Genomic DNA, 21,126 nt, shown 5'->3' on the forward strand with positions numbered 1-21,126 from the left:
TAGATAGAACATCTGTCTCTGGATGCTCTTCTGGCTTCCAGCTTGCTTTAGTCTCAGAATGGCTTTCTTATTATGTTAGCAAATGGGAGAGGGAAATGAGTTAAAGGGGTTTATCTCAGGACAATTGATTGCAGAAACGAATCCCTTGTGGTCTCTCCAGAGAAGCAAGCAATTGTTAAAGCGTTTCAAAGCTTTCTCTGTGTTGACAAGGTATTGGCCTGAAAAATATTCCACCACCACCCTTTTCTCTTTTGCTCATGGCTTGTACTTGCATAGCATTTCCATTTAAGGCAGATGTGGCCCTCCAGATTCTGTAGGGACCATAACTCCCAATATCCCGGACCTCAGGCTATTCTGGCTACTGATGATGGGGGCTGCAAACCAGCGGCATCCTCAGGCTAGCCATGCTCAATATACATAGGAACAAAGGATGCTGCCATGCTGAGTTGAACCATTAGTCCATCTAGTTCAATATTGTCTGCATACTGACTAGCTGCTGTTTTTCAGGGTTTCCGACTAAGATTTCTCAGAGATCTGGGGATGCTGGGGATTGAACTCGGGACATTCTGTGAATGCTCTGCTACGGAGTTATGACTCTTCTCCTTATTTAAGATACAGGTGGCAATATTTCATGTGGGGGTTCTGTTCCTGGCCCCCATATGTCTTAGCGAAGCACGCATAAGCCCCCCTTCCACCCTCGTTCTGCCCTCTTCCAGGTCCAAAAGGACTGATGCATCAGCGATCACACATCAATTGGATGAGCCTAAAATGGTCACCGCCTGTAAACAACAACAGAGCAAGCTACTTTCCCCACAATCTGATGGGTTAAAACCCTGATCCCTGCTAAAGTGAAGAACTTAGACATGTGAACGATTAGATAACTTTGTAAGATGTTGGGAGAGAGTTTTCTCACATGCACTAGTGCATCAGCACTGTTAGGTCAGCTTTCCTACAACATTTCTTGAGTAGTACCCAGCAGACAGAAGGAGTGACTTGGGGGTGGGGAGGGTTGCATGCAACAGCTCTCAGGTTTCGTAAGTACGGTCTTCCAGTTAAGACGGGGATAGGGGGCCCTGTGACCCTTCAGATATTGTTGGAGTACGACTTCCATTTTCCCTGACCTTGCTGGCTGGGGTTGATAGGAGCAAGAATCCAACAACATTTGGAAGGCTACAGGTTAAGGGGTCTCAAGTTAGAAAGGTTGGGTAAGGTGTTTGAGCACTGCCATCTGTCATACCAAACAATATTGGCATGTTAGTGTATCTTAGTTTGGTAGCCTACCTTTGGGGGCCAATGGCTGCCTTCTGAATTTTGAGTAGGTGCCATGGGCACCGGCCACAAAAGTTGCTTGAGTGTGTGGCAGTAGCCAAGATGGCTGCTACGTCTAAAAATGCCAGAAGAGAGGCAGGACCTTAAAATGGTGCAGGGATGCTGTCCCATCACATCCCCTCCCCAAATCAAGGCACCTACGATGAAACACTGACAGAAGCTCACAGCACCTCTCTGTTCAAAAGAGAAAGGAGGTTGGGTGCCCAGGCCTGTTATCCAATGAAAGATGGGCATGTGTTGAAGGGTACATTTTTAGTTTAGGAGAAGCTGAACCAGTGCAAACAGGATCTGAGCAGGAAGGTGCTGGCTAGAATACTAGTGCTTACAGGCACTGCATTGGCAACCCCTGACTTACCTTCCCAGTACCCACGTTCAGTAGTAAAAGGCTACATGAGGACTTTGTAGTGATGCTATATGACTCCTCCCCTCTTGTCTAGCATGGAAAGCTATTAGTTGCATTTGTTCAAATTCTGCTGTAAGATATGGGGTCTTACCATAGTCTGTGTTACTTGAATAGGAGTTTGTATGTTTTAATGAGTGGGGATTTTGTGACTAAATCAAGCTGCATTTTGTATGTCCTTATAGAGACTCTAATTACTGGTCTCCTTTATTACCTGTTGCAGCTGTAGACATAGCATGACAGATCAGGGGTTTCTTGATCAGCATTTTCACCAATAGTTGTTTTCAGTGACTCCTGTGCACCCATTTTTATGAAATGAAACTGATAGTATGTTTCACACAGTTGTAATGTATGCTTCACACCCTTCTGAAAAAAATATATGCATGAAGTCCTAACGGTTCTTGTCTTGCATTTGTAGATTCACATCATAGATTTTGATGATGAAAATAACATTATAAACAAAAATGTTCTTCTGCATCAAGTTGGTGAAATTTGGCACATAAGTGCCAGTCCAGCTGACAAAGGTGTGCTTGCAACCTGCTACAGTAAAAGTAAGTGCAATTTGAAGGCTTTCCTTTTCTTCTGTAAGACGCTTATCTGAGGGTGTATATATGGTATTGAAATGCACATGATCTTTTCTAGTGGCATTCATGTTGGTTTGAGGGATTACATTCTAGCTGCCTATTTTTTAATTGATAAATGAACTTAGTGGCTCTCTGATCACTTAACCTTTGGTGCACATGTCTGATGTATCGGAGGGGCTTCAAGCAGTGTTAAAAATTATCAAGGCGCAGATGCATTTTCCACCTGCCTATTAGCCACTTGTGACCAAGTGGAGATGGCTGGTCAATGGCACCTGGCATCTCCACGATCTGGGGATCATTGGATCTTGACAGTTTTCACACTGTTTTTACATCCCTGTAAAATTCTATCAGTTATATTTTATCTGCACAGTCGGAATGAATTTTAGGATCCGAAATGCTTTTTCTGTGCCGCCTGAGCAGGATTGGTGAACAACGTTTTAGTTAATTGTTGTAGTTTGTCTTACCCCACCCTCATATTCTTATGTTATGAATGAACCATGTTACCATTAAGAAAAAGAGGTAGAAATTGGCCAATATATATATGTGGACAGTCCCTGGATCAAGTGACTTTTCTTCTTTAAGTTCTCAAAGTTCTTAATCAAGCTCAAGGTTGTCATCTGTAGTAGCCAGATGTTTAACTGAGTGTCAGTTGTTCTGGCGGTTCCCTCATTGCGAGAAGCAAAGCTACAGGGAACCAGGCGTTTCACAGGGCCACTACCAAGAAGGCCCTCTGCCGAGTGGCTGGGGAAACCCAGCCAGATGGGCGGTGTACAAATAATAAATTCTTATTATTATTATATTAATTGCGGTCAGTCCATCATTTGAAAAATAAGAGCCGTCTTGCCCAAAATGGCAACCAGAGATTCTGTTTTGGCGACTGCAACCTTGGTTTAAAGAGGCATTTGGCACCTAGCTTATATATCTGAGTTTCTAACTGGTTCCAAGAGAGAGAAGTAAATTGCCAAGTTAGATGAGATACCTTTTAAAAATGCTAAAGTGTCTTGGAAAGATATACCGTGCTGCTCTTTGTAAAGGGAAAAGTGGCTGAAATATTTAATATACTTATTAATTGTAAAACCCCGAACAGCGGTGATGCAGTCTCTTCTGTGGTGGACAGTCACAGAGTAAGGAAGAAAAATGTACCTTCAGGTGGGTAAAGTGGCTATAGCGAGGGGAGCTTTCAGCTTATATACAACAAAGAAAAACATCTGTACAATGGTCAGTGAGCAGCAATGGGTATATCATGAGAAGACCCTTTTCCATGTCTCCTGCTGCCCTGGGCTGCTAGATCATTATATCTGAATTGCTATAAATCTTCTCACTTTGAGAAGGTGAAAAGGCAAAAAGGATAGTAGATCATCCTGGTACCAGAGTAGCTGGCAAAATTAGAACAATGAAGAGCTGACAAAGCACTGAGCAGAGATGAAATACAACCAGTGCACACCCTGCAATACTTAATTTTCACAGGTTTTGTTAAAGACTTGGGAACTCTGAGAATGCTAGACCTGGGGGCAAACTGCAAATCTGTAACCTTAGTCTCTTCTGTTTTGGGGGGGGGGGATGTAACTGTGGTAAGACCTTTACAGACTGTTCTGTAACTTCACATTTAATGCTGCTGATGTCTTGGGCTAAGATGCAGTTCTGCGTCAAAATTGCAATGTGTATATAACCATTATTACGACTGTTGTGTTGTGGAAATGTATGCATGTATATATGTCTAGTTTCACCATGGAACTGACTGCACAGACCAGGGAATGGGGTATAAGTAATGCTGAGCGCTGCTTTCAATTTCACATGTGTTCACAAAGAAGTCAATTCTGTCCTATTTCTGAAATAATCTTAATTTTTCCCCACATACATCTGTATGGCAATATCTATTTAAACTTGTTTTTTTTATCTCACTCTACACATTTTATAAATATACTTTACCTGTCTATATTTTTTGAGGTGAGCACGGTCACAAAATGCAGAGAAGTGCAAAATCCAAAGGATAATTAGGTTCCAATCTGCACATTAGTCCATTAGGCGCAGATCAGGTCAGTTCACATTGGAGTTCATGGAAATTGAATTCCTCAAGCATCCCTAATCCCGCATGCCTTTGCTACCATCTGCTTGCTTGCTTTTTTTCCACTCCGTTCTGCTGAACTCTCCCTTCCATCACCGGTATGACTTCAGGCGCATGGAAATTCAAGCAGAAAGGCATGGCAGTTGTTGCAAATCAGCAGGCAAGGAGTTGCCATGGCGTGTTAAGGGGCGTGTGTGTGTGTGTGTGTGTGTGTGTATGTATGAATGACGGAATCAGGGGATTTCAGAAACTTCTGCTTTATAACCTATCTTCGTCCTACTGAATTGTCACTCACCTCAGAATCCTTTTATAGGCTATAGATGGAGATGAAAAAATCCAGAAGCATGTATTTGCAAACCCATTTCGACCTTTCAGCAGTTTTAAATAAGAACACTGTGTTGAGCATTCCTTTAGAATATAACGAGAATGCGAAAATGAGATGAGTCTGTTCATAATTATAATTTACTTACGCAGATTGTCGAATTAAGTGAGGTCTCTCTTTTAACTTTGCCATTGGTCAATCCATTTGAAAGGGTTGGTTTGGGGGTATTTTTTTGGAATGCAATAACTTTATTGAACTTTGAGATCAGAATGGCAAGTTGGAGAGATTCAAATCTCCATCCCCACATCTACTTTCAAGGAAGAAAAAGGAAGGCGTAAAATACCATTAGATACAGTACTAAAAGTGAGGCATCTCCCCACCCAGTGGATATTTCATTCCTGCTGTTGGTACTTTCATTCTGTGTACTCTGCTATGCTTTCAGACATCATGGAAACTTGCAGGAAGGCGAAAGGTCACAGGCCTTGCCAAGTGTTCAGTTGTAGGAGATGTTTCCCAGAGATCTCTATACACATAATTGGTGGGGAAAAGAGTTCATCTGCTTCAAGAGCGGAGGAGTCTGGTGGAGAAAGCAGGGGTGGAAGTGGCAAATTTTCAATAATGGACAATAACTTGGGTGGGGGTGGTATGCATTTCTAGGATGCAGGTGGTAGAAGCTGAGGAAGAAAATGAAACATCTGCTCAAGCACCTCTTAAAAATATGTAGTTGGCCAACATGGGATAAGAAATTTGGTGGAGTATTTTGGTTCAAGATAAGTTCTCAGCTCACTGCTGCTGGTCTTCTGTTAATTATTTGGATCCATACAATTCTTTAGATGTTCTTGAGCATCTCCAGAATATTCCTCTTCATTTTCAACGTTCCTCTACCTGGAGGTGCTGCTGTTTCCCTGTAGTAAGTAATGAAGGGGCTCAGCAACACTGAAGAAAACATTCCACATACCGTACTGATCTACTCAAGCCGTGTTGAGCATATTAGATATTATGAGGAATGGCTTCCAGAAATTAGAACTGAGATGAATTGTGAAAAAGGGCACATTTTATGTATCTTCTGTTATCGTAAGATTTTGGCCTTGTGGGCAGAGGGGGTTAAATATGTAAACTAGTCTGAAACTATTTGTGTCTTTAAAAAGAAGAAGTCATCTTCGTAGGATTGCTGTCTGCTGTGTGTTTCTCTCCACATAGGTGAAAAAGGACCCTGTAACAGGTGATGGGAAAGATCTTGGCTTGAGAGTCCCTGCCAGCCAGAGTAGACCAGGCTTTCCCTATCTGGTGCTCGCCAGATGTTGCAATATGGCTGAGGGTGATGGGAGTGGAGCTCAACAACATCTGGAAAGTACCAGGTTAGGGAAGGCTGGAATAAAGCTAGATGGATGGATGATCTGAGATCTAGTAGTACAGTGGTACCTCGGGTTAAGTACTTAATTCGTTGCAGAGGTCTGTTCTTCACCTAAAACTGTTCTTAACCTGAAGACCACTTTAGCTAATGGGGCCTCCTGCTGCTGCCGTGCCGCCGGAGCACAATTTCTGTTCTCATCCTGAAGCAAAGTTCTTAACCCGAGGTACTATTTCTGGGTTAGCGGAGTCTGTAACCTGAAGCGTATGTAAACCGAGGTACCACTAATATAGCTTCCTGTGTTCCTACTGAAGTTGAAATTCTTTTGGCTGGAAACATTTTGATTAAAAAAAAAAAAGATTTATATTGTCTGAACATGGGAGAACCATTTTAAGAACACACACTGGAATCGTAGCAAGCTTTTATACTACTCAATTTAACTTTTCTAGAACATTTTCTATTTTCTGAGAATTGAAGGGTTCCTTGCTGCTCTTAGTAGCCCAAATATTTTTAAAAAGTCCATATGAGAGAAGCAAGATTATTGTTATAACTTGCAACTGAAATGAATATTACTTTTATGATGAATTTAAACGTAATGGATAAGTAAACCGGGCTATGTAGTCTGCTTCTTACATGATCCAGGATGCCACGTGTTCTGAGAACAGACATCACAGCAGTTTGGTGAGACTAAGAAGTAGCATTCTGACAAATAAACCAATGCAAATGCCAAACATCAGCTCTGAGCAGCTTTGAAAAGAAGCAATTTTGCACATGATATGTCTGCAAAATTATGGAAAGGGGAGTTGTGTTCACTCATTGCCTCTTCTAGATTCCAGTTTATGGTTTTCCACCTAAAATGAAAACATTTGTGGACTGCACTGAATACGTTGCTCGGGCTTGCATAACTTATATACACATTTTCTTTCAACTGCAGGATTAAAAGCTTGACTCTATTGGTGTGCTGTTGAAAGATTTGATAGCACACAGCCTGTTTTTTTTATTTTATTTTCCAGGGTGGGAGAAGGGGAGGCAGGGAAATCACTTGATTCCTAAGAGGCATAAATAGCACAATAAAGTCACTTTTAAAACAAATCAGTTATATGCCAAGATACTGTCACTTTTATAACTAGGACAGTTTCATAAGGTCTGACACTGGTAGCTGTAGAGATGCCGATTTATCACATCAGTGTGACAGCTGTAGGAAATTAAATCTGCCCCCCCTTTTTTCACCTCTTACTTTTGTGGGAAATCCTTGGAGGGCACAGAGACTGGCATCGCCACCTGCCCTCTCCTTCAGGGTGAAAGCCTTTGTCCCTGAGAGAGATCAGCTGGCACAATAGATATGTAACTTGTACCTCTCTGCTCCAGCATCACTGGCTCAATGTGCAATGTAGCAGAATTAATAATACTGTAGGGATCTCACATTTGCATTACCTGACTTTATTGGAAGGGGGGAAAGGAGGAGAAGGAGAGATGTGCCGTTTCGCATTTCATTAAGGCTTCAGCATATACATTCTGTAGCTTTAATATTGCAGGGGGAGAAAGAGTGGAGGGTGGGAGGAGAGAGAGAGAGCGTGCTCACGGCTTCATCTAATTTGGATTTAAAAGAGCGGTTTCCTAATGCTTTATGGAAATGCGGTGGGAAAGAGGACAGTGTCATTCCTTGACACTGATGAGGGTGGTTTGGGGGTCGTGAGTGAGGGTTCAGTTTGATTAAATGAAGGCTTATCTACAGTGGAGCTGCAGAGCATGCTTGCTCATACAAGTCAAGGTTCATTCGCTCAAAAAGCAGGGGAGGGTGCAGGCGAAAGATGATTCAAAGGCATCTGTCATAAATATTTCAAATCTGTGCCTGCGATAATAGCTCCGTGCATAGTTCTTCCCATGTAAAAAGTGAAGAGTTGACTAGAAAGCACTCTTGCGGCAATATGGGTGGTTTTTGTGTGTGTGTGTGTGTGTGAGAGAGAGAGAGAGAGAGAGAGAGAGAGAGAGAGGAGAGGGAAGAGAGAAAGAAAAGGGGTGGGGGAGAGACAGAGAGTCTCATTACACAATAGTCTGTCTTGATGTAATGGTGGAAAGAACCGGCAGAGGGCAAAGTCTCATAATTGTAGGTGATGGTCTCTTTGTCTGCTTTTGCCCTGCCGTTAAGAGGATTTTGAAGATGTGATGATAAATAACCTGTTTTGAGGGCTTGGGGTATGCCGCTTTCCCCTGTCAAAAATCATCATTCAACACATCCTGTCTGTTCAGAGCTTCGGCATTTTCTGAGAGAGCACATTTTAGCGTTGCTTTTTAAAAAAACAAAAATTCTACACAGAAAGGCAGTTTCACATATAGCGGTTTCTCTTCTTTCTTTTGCTGGAGAGAAGGGGGAAGGGAATTCCTGTGCTTATCAATGAATCGTGGTCTTTTTTTAAACAAACAATTAAACGGACAAACAAACTACAAATACTGTAATGCAGTCCTTGCCAGCTAATGATCGCCTGTTGACAATAACATTTTGGGATGGAAGATCAGACATTGGTATCTGTTTGGTAGACTGCATTGCGAGGGCAGCAGCAGCAAAACAAAAAACAAAAAAACCCAACCATTCAGCAAAGCAGAAAAATAGCAAAAAAATTAACTTGTTCAAATCATTTCATTTCCGCTGTTACTTTTATTAACAGTGCAAAAATCAACTCTGGATTTTATTAACCTAAAGTGTTTGTGCAGTGGTATATTTACATTGAGACATTTCATATTTTAGGTGAGGACAGAGTTTAGACTGGATTAGATGAACCAGTATAAACATCTGTGTTTTAAGTGTCTCTTTAAAGCCTTTGTTGGATTTTTCTGAAGTGAGTTTACACTAAAAATGTGAAATGGGACAGGGATCCAACAACCTATACTTCATTTTCTAGATCCCACAACAAAAATGTTGCCGTGCAAATACGAGTTTAGAGACACTACTCACAGCCTCATACAAGGCCTTACTCTGTTACCACCCTCTCCCTGGGAAGGGGCTGTTATCTTGGGTTTGAGCCTTTTTAGCCTGGAGTTTATGGGAAATTTCCCCACGTTTGTTTTCCTCATCACCTCCCCATTTCCAAAACTGGGAGGAAAGCGGAGTTGCTGTGTTTTCCTGCCACCTGGAAAGGTGAGTGAGTGAGATTGGATGCTGCTGACTGATGGCGCCTGTTGTTGTTGTTGTTGTTTAGTCGTTTAGTCGTGTCCGACTCTTCGTGACCCCATGGACCAGAGCACGCCAGGCACTTCTGTCCTCCACTGCCTCCCGCAGTTTGATCAAACTCATGCTAGTAGATTCAAGAACACCATCCAACCATCTCATTCTCTGTTGTCCCCTTCTCCTTGTGCCCTCCATCTTTCCCAACATCAGGGTCTTTTCCAGGGAGTCCTCTCTTCTCATGAGGTGGCCAAAGTATTGGAGCCTCAGCTTCACGATCTGTCCTTCCAGTGAGCACTCAGGGCTGATTTCCTTCAGAATGGAGAGGTTTGATCTTCTTGCAGTCCATGGGACTCTCAAGAGTCTCCTCCAGCACCATAATTCAAAAGCATCAATTCTTCGGCGATCAGCCTTCTTTATGGTCCAGCTCTCACTTCCATACATCACTACTGGGAAAACCATGGCTTTTACTATACGGACCTTTGTTGGCAAGGTGATGTCTCTGCTTTTTAAGATGTTGTCTAGGTTTGCCATCGCCTTTCTCCCAAGGAGCAGGCGTATTTTAATTTCGTGACTGCTGTCACCATCTGCACTGATCATGGAGCCCAAGAAAGTAAAATCTCTCACTGCCTCCATTTCTTCCCCATCTATTTGCCAGGAGGTGATGGGCCCAGTGGCCATGATCTTCGTTTTTTTGATGTTGAGCTTCAGACCATATTTTGCGCCTAGGGTGCCTTTAAGAAGCAGGACCCATCCCATCATTTTGCCCCCTAGCCCTTCTCATGAGTAAAGGTTGGGGGGGTGCCTTTGAGCTGTGGCCCCCAACCCAGCATCCTCACAACTCCCCACTCTGAGAGTTGGGAAGTGGGGAGGGGGAGAGATAAGCTAACAATAAATTGTAAGCTCCTCCTCCTCATGCTATTTACATGTTAAGAAAAAGAAATGAAGGCACCGAAATAACATTTGGAAGACATCTGAAGGCAGCCCTCTTTAGGGAAGCTTTTAATGTTTAACATACTATCGTATTTTAATACTTTGTTGGAAGCAGGAGGCCCCATTAGCTAAAGTGGTGCTTCAGGTTAAGAACAGTTTCAGGTTAAGAACGGACCTCCAGAACAAATTAAGTTCTTAACCCAAGGTACCACTGTAGAGTGATTTTAGCGTGGTGGCTTTGTGGTAAGAATTCACCTCTACACCACCTTGCTCGTTACCCAGGTGACGAACAAACACCTTTTGAATAAACCACAGAACCAGCGAAACTATTTCCATGTCCAGCATCCAGATTGAGGGACCCAGCATTTATTATAGCTATTGCATTAGGACAGAGCTCACTCAACTCAATACAGTGGTGCCTCGCAAGACGAAATTAATTCGTTCCTCAAGTTTTTTCTTCTTGCGAGTTTTTCGTCTTGCGAAGCACGGTTTCCCATAGGAATGCATTGAAAATCAATCAATGCGTTCCTATGGAGACCGTCCGGGGACAGAGGGGAAGTGCCACGCGCCTTCCCCTCTGTCCCCGGACCTGTTTAAAGCAAGGGACGGCGGGGAGAAGATTGCTTCTCCCCATTGCCTGCCCCGCAATCTCCGGGGACAGAGGGGAAGGCGCACGCGCCTTCCCCTCTGTCCCCTCTTTTGAAGCAAGGGGCGGACGGGAGAAGATCGCTTCTCCCCGTTGCCGCCCCTTGGTTCAAAAGGGGTCCGGGGAGAGAGGGGCTGGCAACGGGGAGAAGCGATCTTCTCCCCGCCGCCCCTTGCTTCAAATGAGGTCCGGGGACAGCGGGGAAGACGCGCTGAGCTTCCCCCTATCCCCGGAGCTTGCGGGGCAAGCTTCGTTTTGCAAAGCAAGCCCATAGGGAAATGCGTCTTGCGAAGCGGCTAAGAAAACGAAAAACTCCTTCGTCTAGCGAGTTTTTCGTCTTCCGAGGCATTCGTCTTGCGGGGTACCACTGTACAGTGGTACCTCGGGTTACAGTCGCTTCAGGTTGCAGACGCTTCAGGTTACAGACTCTTCTAACCCCAAAATAGTATCTTGGGTTAAGAACTTTACCCCAGGATGAGAATAGAAATTGCGCAGCGGTGGCAGCGGGAGGCCCCATTAGCTAAAGTGGTGCTTCAGGTTAAGAACAGTTTCAGGTTAAGAACGAACCTCTGGAACGAATTAAGTTCTTAACCTGAGGTACCACTGTATACCAGTTGAGAAGGTCTGCCCTGTGGCATTTCAGAACAAAAGCTTATATTATAGTTCAAACACAGCAAGCAAAGAGTCATAAAACAGCTTCACATACGTCAGGAAGTAAAGCACACATGGCTCCATACTGGTATTTTTGCCCCCGCATCACCTTGGAGTGGCCCCGATGGGCCTAGACCATTTGACCATTTTAGGTCTCGGATGTCCAGCATTACCCTGGCAACCTAGCCTTCACTGAGGGAAGAGCATCGTAAAATCCTCTTCCTGGGTCTTGGATCGTTTCAGGAATAGTTTAAATATCCTGCCATTTGTACCACTTTCAGGGGTAGATAAGGGGAGATGGAATGCAGTGTAGGAGGGGGGAGAACACACAAAAACCAAACCTAATACATTCTAAAAGGTTAAATGCAATTAAAGTTGAAACATTGTCAAAATAATAAAAATATACACCTGGGGTCTCTAATTCTTATCAGTCCCCCTTTGATCATAACCTTTTCAAGGATTATGATAACACCTTATCAAAATTTCCAATCTGATCCATTCAAAGACATAAAACACATGGGGAAACCTTCATGCCTACTTTTGAATAATTTGTTACAACTTCAGCAATCACAATACTCAGCAATAGCTTTTTAGTGATACGCCAAACCTACATACGGATTTTCATTTTCCTATGGGTATTCTCAATACACCAAACATACAAATGATATCATGCAAACAATTACATGAAGTGAAGAAACATTTGTCCTTTATGGGCATCACAACACAATTCAATACGTCAATTTACAGTTCCAACTAAAATTCAAACTATCATATAATACAAAATACCAATTCTATATCTAGCTATTCATGAAAATCTCTTGGTCTTGAAAAACTTCTTGTTGCTTCCAAAAAATACCTTCAATCTCCCGGAGCTTCAACTTTAAGTTGTAGTCCAGAAAAAGTCTTTACAAGTCACCTTCTTCCAGACCCCCTTTGCCCGCCACCCCACAAGTCCTGGTTTGATGCAGGTGAAAAGAAATGGCTGTTGCTACTTTGCTGTCATCTGGGAGGCCATAAACTGGGAATAAACACATTATTCTAAGTGATTCCTTGGCAGATTTCTTCTATTCACCTGGAGGGTTGAGATGCATCTCTGGACCACCTAAGTTTGCAGAGAAAGCAACATTTGCTTCTGGGCCTGAAAACATAGCATGGGAAGGGGTTAAAAATGACAAATGGGGGAAGGGTTTTTCCAAAACAATGATCTCTTTTGTGTGTGAGAGCTATAAACCATATAAAGTTTCAAAGTTAGAAAATTTATTTGTTCTAGTTTATTTATAACTTATTGTTATCTGCTTAATTTCCTTTACCTACGGATGCTGGAATGAGGTTACATGGTTTTAGCAGAAATGTTATAAAGAACTAAGTAAAAATAGATTGTTAATGGGCCAAAGTGTAAAATTTAAGGTCAGATTGTGTTAAGATAAATTATAGAACAAAAATTGAGAAAGATGGAAAGGATTTGCTGAAATAGCTAATTGAACAAGAATACAAAAAAGGGAGGTGTGAGGAGGTTGATGATACAAGTAAATGAAAGGTAGAGATATAGAGATATTGGATGTGTTTTTTAAATGTTTTTGCTTTTCTTGTTGTTTTGCTGCATTGGTTTTTTTTGGTCTTTTTTCTCTTTATTTTTGATGTATTTTGAACTTTTTATTGTCTTTTTCTTCTTCTTTCTGTAACTATTAAACTTTTAATAAATATCTTTTTAAAAAAAATCCTTTACCTACTTGGCAGTGGGAGGAAAGAGAAAGAAAATCTTATTGTTCATTCAAATGCAATAGAAAACATTTTGCTATAAGGAGCGGTAAGAGTTTTCAGAGACCTCCATTACCTGTTCATTTCTACAAAAAGCAAATTATTATGGAAGGGAAAAAAAACCCTGTTACAGTTATGGGCAGTTATTTTTACATCAGGATAACTTATTTCCACCGTGGGTTTATTCATACACATTTTAGCAGTGACAGGTTTATTAGAAACAAAGTTATTTAATTCTCAAGTAATTAATCCAAACCATGTGGGTTGAAAATTAGAATGGAAAATTAATACATTCTCTCCCCCCCCCCATCAACTCTCCCTTCCTCAGTTGATACACATGTTCTTTACGTGTTCTTTGAATGTTGAACCAGCTTCCAGGCTTTCTGCTATATAAACACAAGAGTCCTAAAGTTCTAAAGTTGGGGTCTCAAGTAAATTGACCATTATTCAAGCACATAATTTAATGAATTCTTTACTATTTTCTTTTTAACTGGATCAGTCACACTTAACTGTCTAAACTTTAACCATGAACACACTTTTCTCAAACTTTTGATTCGTACCACATACACTGGCAAGGAGACTTGAGAAGTTTTGGAGCTGCATGTTACACAATAAGTTCATTGAGATAAAGTTTATTTCCAATCATATTTAAAATGCTCTGTTACTTCTTTCCTTTCCACACCAACATAATCCACTTGAAGCACTCATTGAAAATTACAACCTGTTCCTCTTGCACAAACATCCCTTCTCCACATCCCTGTTGCCTTTACACACAGACATTTCCTATCAGAACCAATCAAGAGATCCCTGGTTCTTTAGTCAAACAGATAGCTTTCCTTCTTCTGTCTGGCATCATAAAATCACAGAATGGTAGAGCTGCAAGGGGTCCCTAAGGGCTATCCAGTCCCAACTTTCTTCAGTGCAGGGAATGTCAACCAAAGCATTCATGACAAATGTCCATTTCTTGTTCAAGAAGCCTCTACTAAAAACCTGCAATAAAGGAGTGCCCACAATTGCTTGGGCTCCTCAAAATACAGACAGCACAGTAAAGTATTCAGTCCGTGGCACAACAGTGGGCGGGAATTTATCCTTCTAGCATTGTAAGATCTGCCTCTTTGCAGTTGTGAGAGGGCTCTCGTGTTGCCCACTAGTGAACTCCACAGGATCGGAGAGTAGCTCAATGTTATATGGGCTTCCTTAAACCTTAAAGCAGTATTTAGTAGCCAATTGATGCAATTGATACAGGACGTGGGTGGTGCTATGGTCTAAACGACTGAGCCTAGGACTTGCCGATTGGAAGGTCAGCGGTTCAAATCCCCGCAATGGGGTGAGCTCCCGTTGCTCGGTCCCTGCTCCTGCCAACCTAGCTGTTCGAAAGCATGTCAAAGTGCAAGTAGATAAATAGGTACCACTCCGGCGGGAAGGTAAACAGCGTTTCCGTGTTCTGCTCTGGTTCGCCAGAAGCGGCTTAGTCATGCTGGCCACATGACCCGGAAGCTGTCTGCGGACAAACGCCTGCTCCCTCGGCCTATAGCGCGAGATGAGCGCGCAGCCCCAGAGTCGTCCACGACTGGACCTTACGGTCAGGGGTACCTTTACCTTTACCTCTGCTCCAAAACAAGTGCAGTCTTACCTTGAATCCTGAACGCCCTGGAGCTCGGACGTTTTGGCTCCTGAACGCCGCAAACCTGGAAGTGAGTGTTCCAGTTTGCGAACGTTCTTTTGGAACCCGAATGTCCAGCAGCCAATCAGAAGCTGCAGTTTGGTTTCTGAACATTTTGGAAGTCGAACGGACTTCTGGAACGGATTCCATTGACTTCCAAGGTACGACTGTAGTTGTAGGACATACCCTAATCCATGTGTGGATCTGCCAAGCTAACACTAGATGTAGCCATGTGAGTTCTAAAAGGGTGGAGAGGAGTCCAGAAGAACAATTTCTGTTGGATCAAGTGTAATTTGAAATCCAAAGAAACCACTTGTAATAGTCTGCCATTGGTGCACATGTATTGGGACTTCCTGACATCTGCTTTTAATACTGATACTCTATATACACCATATCTTGAAATGCATGAAGGATTGGCGAGTGTGTTCCTAAGTGTGTGAAGAGTGCATTTCCCTCACCAGTGAGTAGCTGGAGAATCTTGATGCCTCAGCAGTGAGAGAAAATATACTGATTTACAGGGAAGGAATGTATTGATCTGCAGGGACTACTGCAAATGGTTTCATATTATGAAAGTGCTCTATGAATACTAAGAATTTCTACTGAGTATAAGTTATACTGTCTATCAACCAAGCAGTGATGTATTTTAAAATTATCTTCACACCCTACTTTGGGAGTGAGTTCAGTGGCCCCTGAACTTGTTGGTTTCAAAAAAAAATGATGCATTTTGGACCTTAATGATGGCAAGCCAGAACCAAAAGGTAGCAAGGTGGTAAAGTTGTCTTTCAAAAGTGCTATACCTTTGGAGCTGCCTCCTATTCAAACAGGCAAAGTGTGTTTCATCTCCATTAATAAGAATGATAAATCCTTCTGTTTTGTCAGTGGCAAAAAAAAAAAGAGGCATCTAAGACTAGCTGCTTGCTCCTGTCATACAGGGAACATTAATGGGCACCAGCTGGGCTGCAGCTATAGCTGCTACGCGACTTTAACTTTGCACAGCGAGAGCTGCTGCGGCAATGGTGCAGAAGTACCTCCTGTGCAGATTTAGAAGTACACTTCAATTGTGGTTCCCAGGGCAACAGAGTAATGGCAGCCAGCTGGCTTTGTACCACCTGAGCGCATCAAAGAGCAAGTCCTGTCAGCCACTGAAGCCTTGGCTCAGCTAGCTCCAGCGTGGATTTCTGCAGACAGCAGCTTTGGTTGGAGTTAAAAACACTTGGGAATGCAATTAAAGGATGACCAACGTATTTTTTGTTCATTTTACCCATAGGTACATAAGTCTCTTTACAAGAACTCATAGCAATCTTCTGTTCTCACACAGATGTGACATATGTTTGATGCATTCTCCTTCTAGACTCTGTTTTTTCCTTCCTCTTTATTTTTTTAAAAAATAGAACTGCAGAAATCTGTAATGCCTACAGTCTTTTATATTGTGTTATTTCAGACACAACAGATAAAGTACAAAACCACAGTACAAAACAATTTCCAGCCATCCAACCTTCACAGAAATGCAAACAGTATGTAAATCACATTGGAAACCAAATCCCATACCTCATAGAGACCATTCCTTGTAAAGAGATGGAATCTCCTTTTTATTGGAAAAGGGAAGAAATTGATTACAGTGGTACCTCAGGTTAAGTACTTAATTCATTCTGGAGGTCCGTACTTAACCTGAAACTGTTCTTAACCTGAAGCACCACTTTAACTAATGGGGCCTCCTGCTGGCGCCACGCCGCCGGAGCACGATTTCTGTTCTCATCCTGAAACAAAGTTCTTAACCTGAAGCACTATTTCTGGGTTAGCGGAGTATGTAACCTGAAGCGTATGTAACCTGAAACGTATGTAACCTGAAGCGTATGTAACCTGAGGTACCACTGTATTGGCTGTGGGAAGGCAAACGGAGTATAACTCAAAATTTCCCTTTTCCACAATAGTATTCAAATAACCTAATAAAGCTTAGAAAGGTTCTAGTGGCACAAATACCAGACATGTGCTCTGCAGTTCAAGGTGCCGGTCTGTACAACAGTTGTCTTTATCACAAGTCAAACAAAATCTGCATCAAAAGATAGGCATCTTCATCCCTCATATGATCCAAACCAGGGTCTGGCTGGAGGGTTGGATCCAGAAGTCACCAACCCTCCACAGGGTACTTTGACAAGTGGGTGGGATTGTATGATGTCATGGCAGCCGTGGCGTAAAGTTTCAAAGGAAGATTCTTCCTTTGTAGTTGCAGCTTGAATTCTTTTTGAATTCTGCCTTGAAAAATTTCCCACACCTGATATCATATGACATCAGGCATGGTAAAGGCGGGCACCGTTTACCCAAAACAGTCTGGCAGACCAGCCTCAAAGACCTAGGTAAAAGTAAAGGGACCCCTGACCATTAGGTCTAGTCGCAAACGACTCTGGGGTTGCGGCGCTCATCTCGCTTTACTGGCTGAGGGAGCTGGTGTACAGCTTCTGGGTCTTGTGGCCAGCATGACTAAGCCGTTTCTGGCGAACCAGAGCAGCACACGGAAACACCGTTTACCTTCCCGCCAGAGTGGTACCTATTTATCTACTTGCACTTTGACGTGCTTTCGAACTGCTAGGTTGCTGATTTAAGCCATAGAACCGTTTTCTCACCCTGAGTTGAACACCATTGGTATAAAATATTTGGACTATGTTGCTCATAGATTGTATTTTTAAACAAAACGGCTAAAAGTGGCAGCTGTAATATGTGCAAATTGAAACAATTTTGAACGTCTTACAAATAGATATACCACACATGTACCTATGTAATTTGCAAATCTATTAAATGATCTGTACACATGCCTTCAGCTTACTCTCCTGCAGCTGTAGAAAAGACGAACAAAAATGAAATAATGGGGCAGATTCAACTACTCCATCCCAGTAGCAAAGGCCAGGGCATGGTTGGGAGAATCTCTAGAACAGAGCTTTGGCAGCGGGAGCAGGGGGCAGGTTGTCATTCCATTGAGCAAACATAAATGCTTGCATGGACAGAACGTTCTCCTTAGCGCTACATTGAATTCCACCCTATATGTTGTTTTCTAAGCAAGTTAAGCAATTGTCAGTACATCAGCTGGCGTTTCAGTGACTTGGCCAGATTGATATGTGCCAACTTCTGTATATTGAGCATTTTGTTGCTGCAGTTCTGAGTGCTTACCTGTAAAAGGAGTGAGTAATAAGAAGGAAGTGTGAGGATTTAATCGTCCCCTTAAACTTCAGATTTGTAAGTGACAAAAAATAACGGGTTCATCTCTGTAATGGGCAATGAAAATACGTTATGAGCTTTTTAGGAGTTGTAGAACTGCTTGGTTTCTAAAACTCCAAGGGTTGGTAACAGGCAACTCCTTCAAAGGGTAGATTATGGGATGCATGAGAGAGCATTCAGTAACGTATGTTGCCAACAAGATGTCAGCGTGTTTAATCATTTTGGTTTGAAGAATATAACAGATGGCACCAAAGTTGTGGTTACATTAGGTGAGTGTGGGTGTTAGTAAGGGTGGTTTAATGCTTAAAAACACACAAAAAAACTTTGATTTGCTTCATATCTTCTCTCAAGGACCCAGGCCTATCTAGGAGTGCCAATGAATAAAATTTTGGAGGGGGGGCGGTAAGATCCACCCTGCAAAATCGATCACATGACATGGTGCATGCACACCATTTGAATGGCAATGCCCATCAACTTTGGGGAGGCCCAGCCCCTCAAATATTTTATTGGGGGGCCGAAGTGACTTTGGCCTCTAGGAGTTGGTTTCTATCAGCCCATCTCTCCCGACTGATCAAAGGCCACTCAACTACTTAGGTCTATCAGTTCTTCCGGAAAGTGCTGTAGAGAAGATTAAAATAAAACCTTGTGTAGCCAAGTTAGCTCTCCTGGCAACGTTTTGGATACAAATTAATGATAAGTGTGGCAAAGCTAGAAAACTGTCCTAGGAAATGTATCGGCCTGGGCCATCTAAAGTTAGTTTCAACACATTCCCATTGAAATTACTAGAGCAAGTTTAGTCTTGACTAACTTAAAAGCATATTACTTTCACTGGCACCGAGGACTTTCTGAATGCATTCTCTACTGGTATTGTTTGAGGAAAAGGTTCTAGAAAGAGTGACTTCTGAATTTCAAAGGATAACAAATATTATGGGGCTAAATGTATAGCGACAGCAATACAAAGAGCTATTTAAGTATACCCAAAAACTTGGTCAAGCCCAGTTGAATTTTGGTTCCTTCCTTCCTTCCTTCCTTCCTTCCTTCCTTCCTTCCTTCCTTCCTTCCTTCCAGGTTTGTAGTAGGTTTGTCGTTTGATTTTCTGGGGTATTCCATTCCCCCTAAAAGTTAGGTAGCATTTTATGCCAACTGAGCACCCCCAGGTCTTATTGGACTGTTTGGGGGGGGGGAACCTTCCTTTCTGAGCTTTTCTCAAGAGGTACACACAGGTATGTGCCCAGTCTTTTCCTTCTCGCAGTAGAAGTATCTCTATTTGTAGGGCTCCATGCCCTTAGTTTGAGACTCTGTGGCCTTACTGCAAGATGTCATAACACTGAAAAAATCAGAGCATTCCACAAGATGGAAATTCAGAAAAACGTGTGAAGAATGCCTCCAAAAACAGCAACATAGGCTCAGACCAGAAAATAAGCTCCTAATGTATTTTGGGCACACAGACGGGACAGAGATGCATCATATCACAGCCTCTCAGTGGAGAGGGAGGACTGCTTGCTAGACTCCAAGGAATGTCAGCCAGGTTTGCAAGATGCGAAAACCTGATACCTTCCTACTCAACAGACTGTCTTGTGCCTGCAAATATGCACGGTCTTGATATAATTAGCAGCTATTGTACTTTGAAAGTGAGAGATCTGTCTAGCCAGTCTCCAATTAGTTCCCCCCCCCCTTTTTAAAGGGGGGCAGTCTTCAGTGTTTCCAAACCTTAGCTTGGCCTGTAGTGATAGCAAAGAAACAAAAAATTGGTCAGTTTATTACATTTGCACGGAATCTTGTTTTCCCAACACACTGGTCATTCCTAGGCCAGGTACAGTGTTCCGAGGGGGAATGTGCCACAGGGCAGGACCTTGCGGGTGGAGTCCAGTTGGTACCTTTGCACTCAGAAACAGGCCTTTGTTCCAGTGGGTGCCTTCACTAATGGAAGAGGAGAGGGAGTGGTTTTTTGCCCATTTCCCCTGCCACCTTCCACCATCTTCTGGAGAGTCCCTCATCTGCAGAGTTGATTTGGGAGGGTGCTGGGTGGAATGGCTGAAAACCACCTCTTCTCCCCATTAGCAGAATTGTCTGCTGGATTTCTCTTTTGGGAGCACATGGCACTAACTGGACTCTTAACCTAGGACAAGTTTCTTAATGGGGTTAGAAAAACACTATGGTAGTATTTTGTTACTATGTTATATGCGGGTGGCACTGTGGGTTAAACCACACAGCCTAGGACTTGCTGATTGAATCTCCGCAACGGGGTGAGCTCCCGTTGCTCGGTCCCTGCTCCTGCCAACCTAGCAGTTCGAAAGCACCTCAAAGTGCAAGTAGATAAATATTTACCGCTCCGGCGGGAAGGTAAACGGCGTTTCCGCGCACTGCTCTGGTTCACCAGAAGTGGCTTAGTCATGCTGGCCACATGACCCAGAAGCTGTACGCCGGCTCCCTCGGCCAATAAAGCGAGATGAGCACCGCAACGCCAGAGTCGGTCACGACTGGACCTAATGGTTAGGGGTCCCTTCACCTTTATACAGTCATACCTCGGATTGGAAGTCGCTTCAGGTTAAGCCTTTTCGGGTTGCGCTCTGCGGCGACCTGGAAGTAATGGAGCGCGTTACTTCCAGGTTTCGCCACTTGCGCATGCGCAGACGCTCAAAATGATGTCATGCGCGGAAGCAGTGAATCGCGACCCACGGACACGGGTTGCATTCGCTTCAGGGTGCGAATGGGGCTCCGGAACGGATCCCATTCTCATCCAGAGGTACCACTGTATATTTTTGTGACTTTATATTGTAAACCGCATTGTGATCCTTGGATGAAGGGAGGTATAGAAAATAAGTTAGTTAGTTAGTTAGTTAGTTAGTAAGTAAGTAGTGGTAGCTCAATTCCACCCAATGTTAGTGATCTGCCAGTGTATAATAATAGCCAAAGGATCTAAACCATGTTTAAGCCAAGAAATCTGTTAGTCACTATGCTAGTACCATACAATAGCAGATAATATTTATTCATGTTTCCCTTTTGAACTAGGTAATAAGGAAATGTTTGTCTGAAACTGAAGTAGTTAAT

At 42.9% G+C, this 21,126-nt stretch overlaps 1 protein-coding gene and 2 long non-coding RNA genes across 6 annotated transcripts in view; 1 reads left to right on the forward strand and 2 right to left on the reverse strand.

Moving 5' to 3' along the window:
• LOC309528335 overlaps nt 1-21,126 on the reverse strand; it is a 250,040-nt gene that overhangs the window by 81,970 nt on the left and 146,944 nt on the right. The window lies entirely within an intron of this gene.
• The window catches only part of EIPR1 (EARP complex and GARP complex interacting protein 1), a 64,110-nt gene that overhangs the window by 7,890 nt on the left and 35,094 nt on the right, over nt 1-21,126 (forward strand). For all 4 annotated transcript variants that reach the window (XM_082215601.1, XM_082215602.1, XM_082215603.1 and 1 more), the window contains exon 3: nt 2,148-2,280. In XM_082215601.1, the coding sequence (XP_082071727.1) occupies nt 2,148-2,280 (133 nt within the window). The remainder of the gene's footprint in view (nt 1-2,147; nt 2,281-21,126) is intronic.
• On the reverse strand, nt 10,265-16,691 carry LOC309528374. The gene is made up of 3 exons (XR_014217721.1): nt 13,171-16,691; nt 11,175-12,754; nt 10,265-10,566 (listed from the first exon to the last, which is right to left on the reverse strand). It is a non-coding gene; the product is annotated as an uncharacterized lncRNA (long non-coding RNA).

This window comes from Podarcis vaucheri (assembly GCF_965113315.1).
Source record: "Podarcis vaucheri genome assembly, chromosome: 3".
NCBI classification, from domain to species: Eukaryota; Metazoa; Chordata; class Lepidosauria; order Squamata; family Lacertidae; genus Podarcis; species Podarcis vaucheri.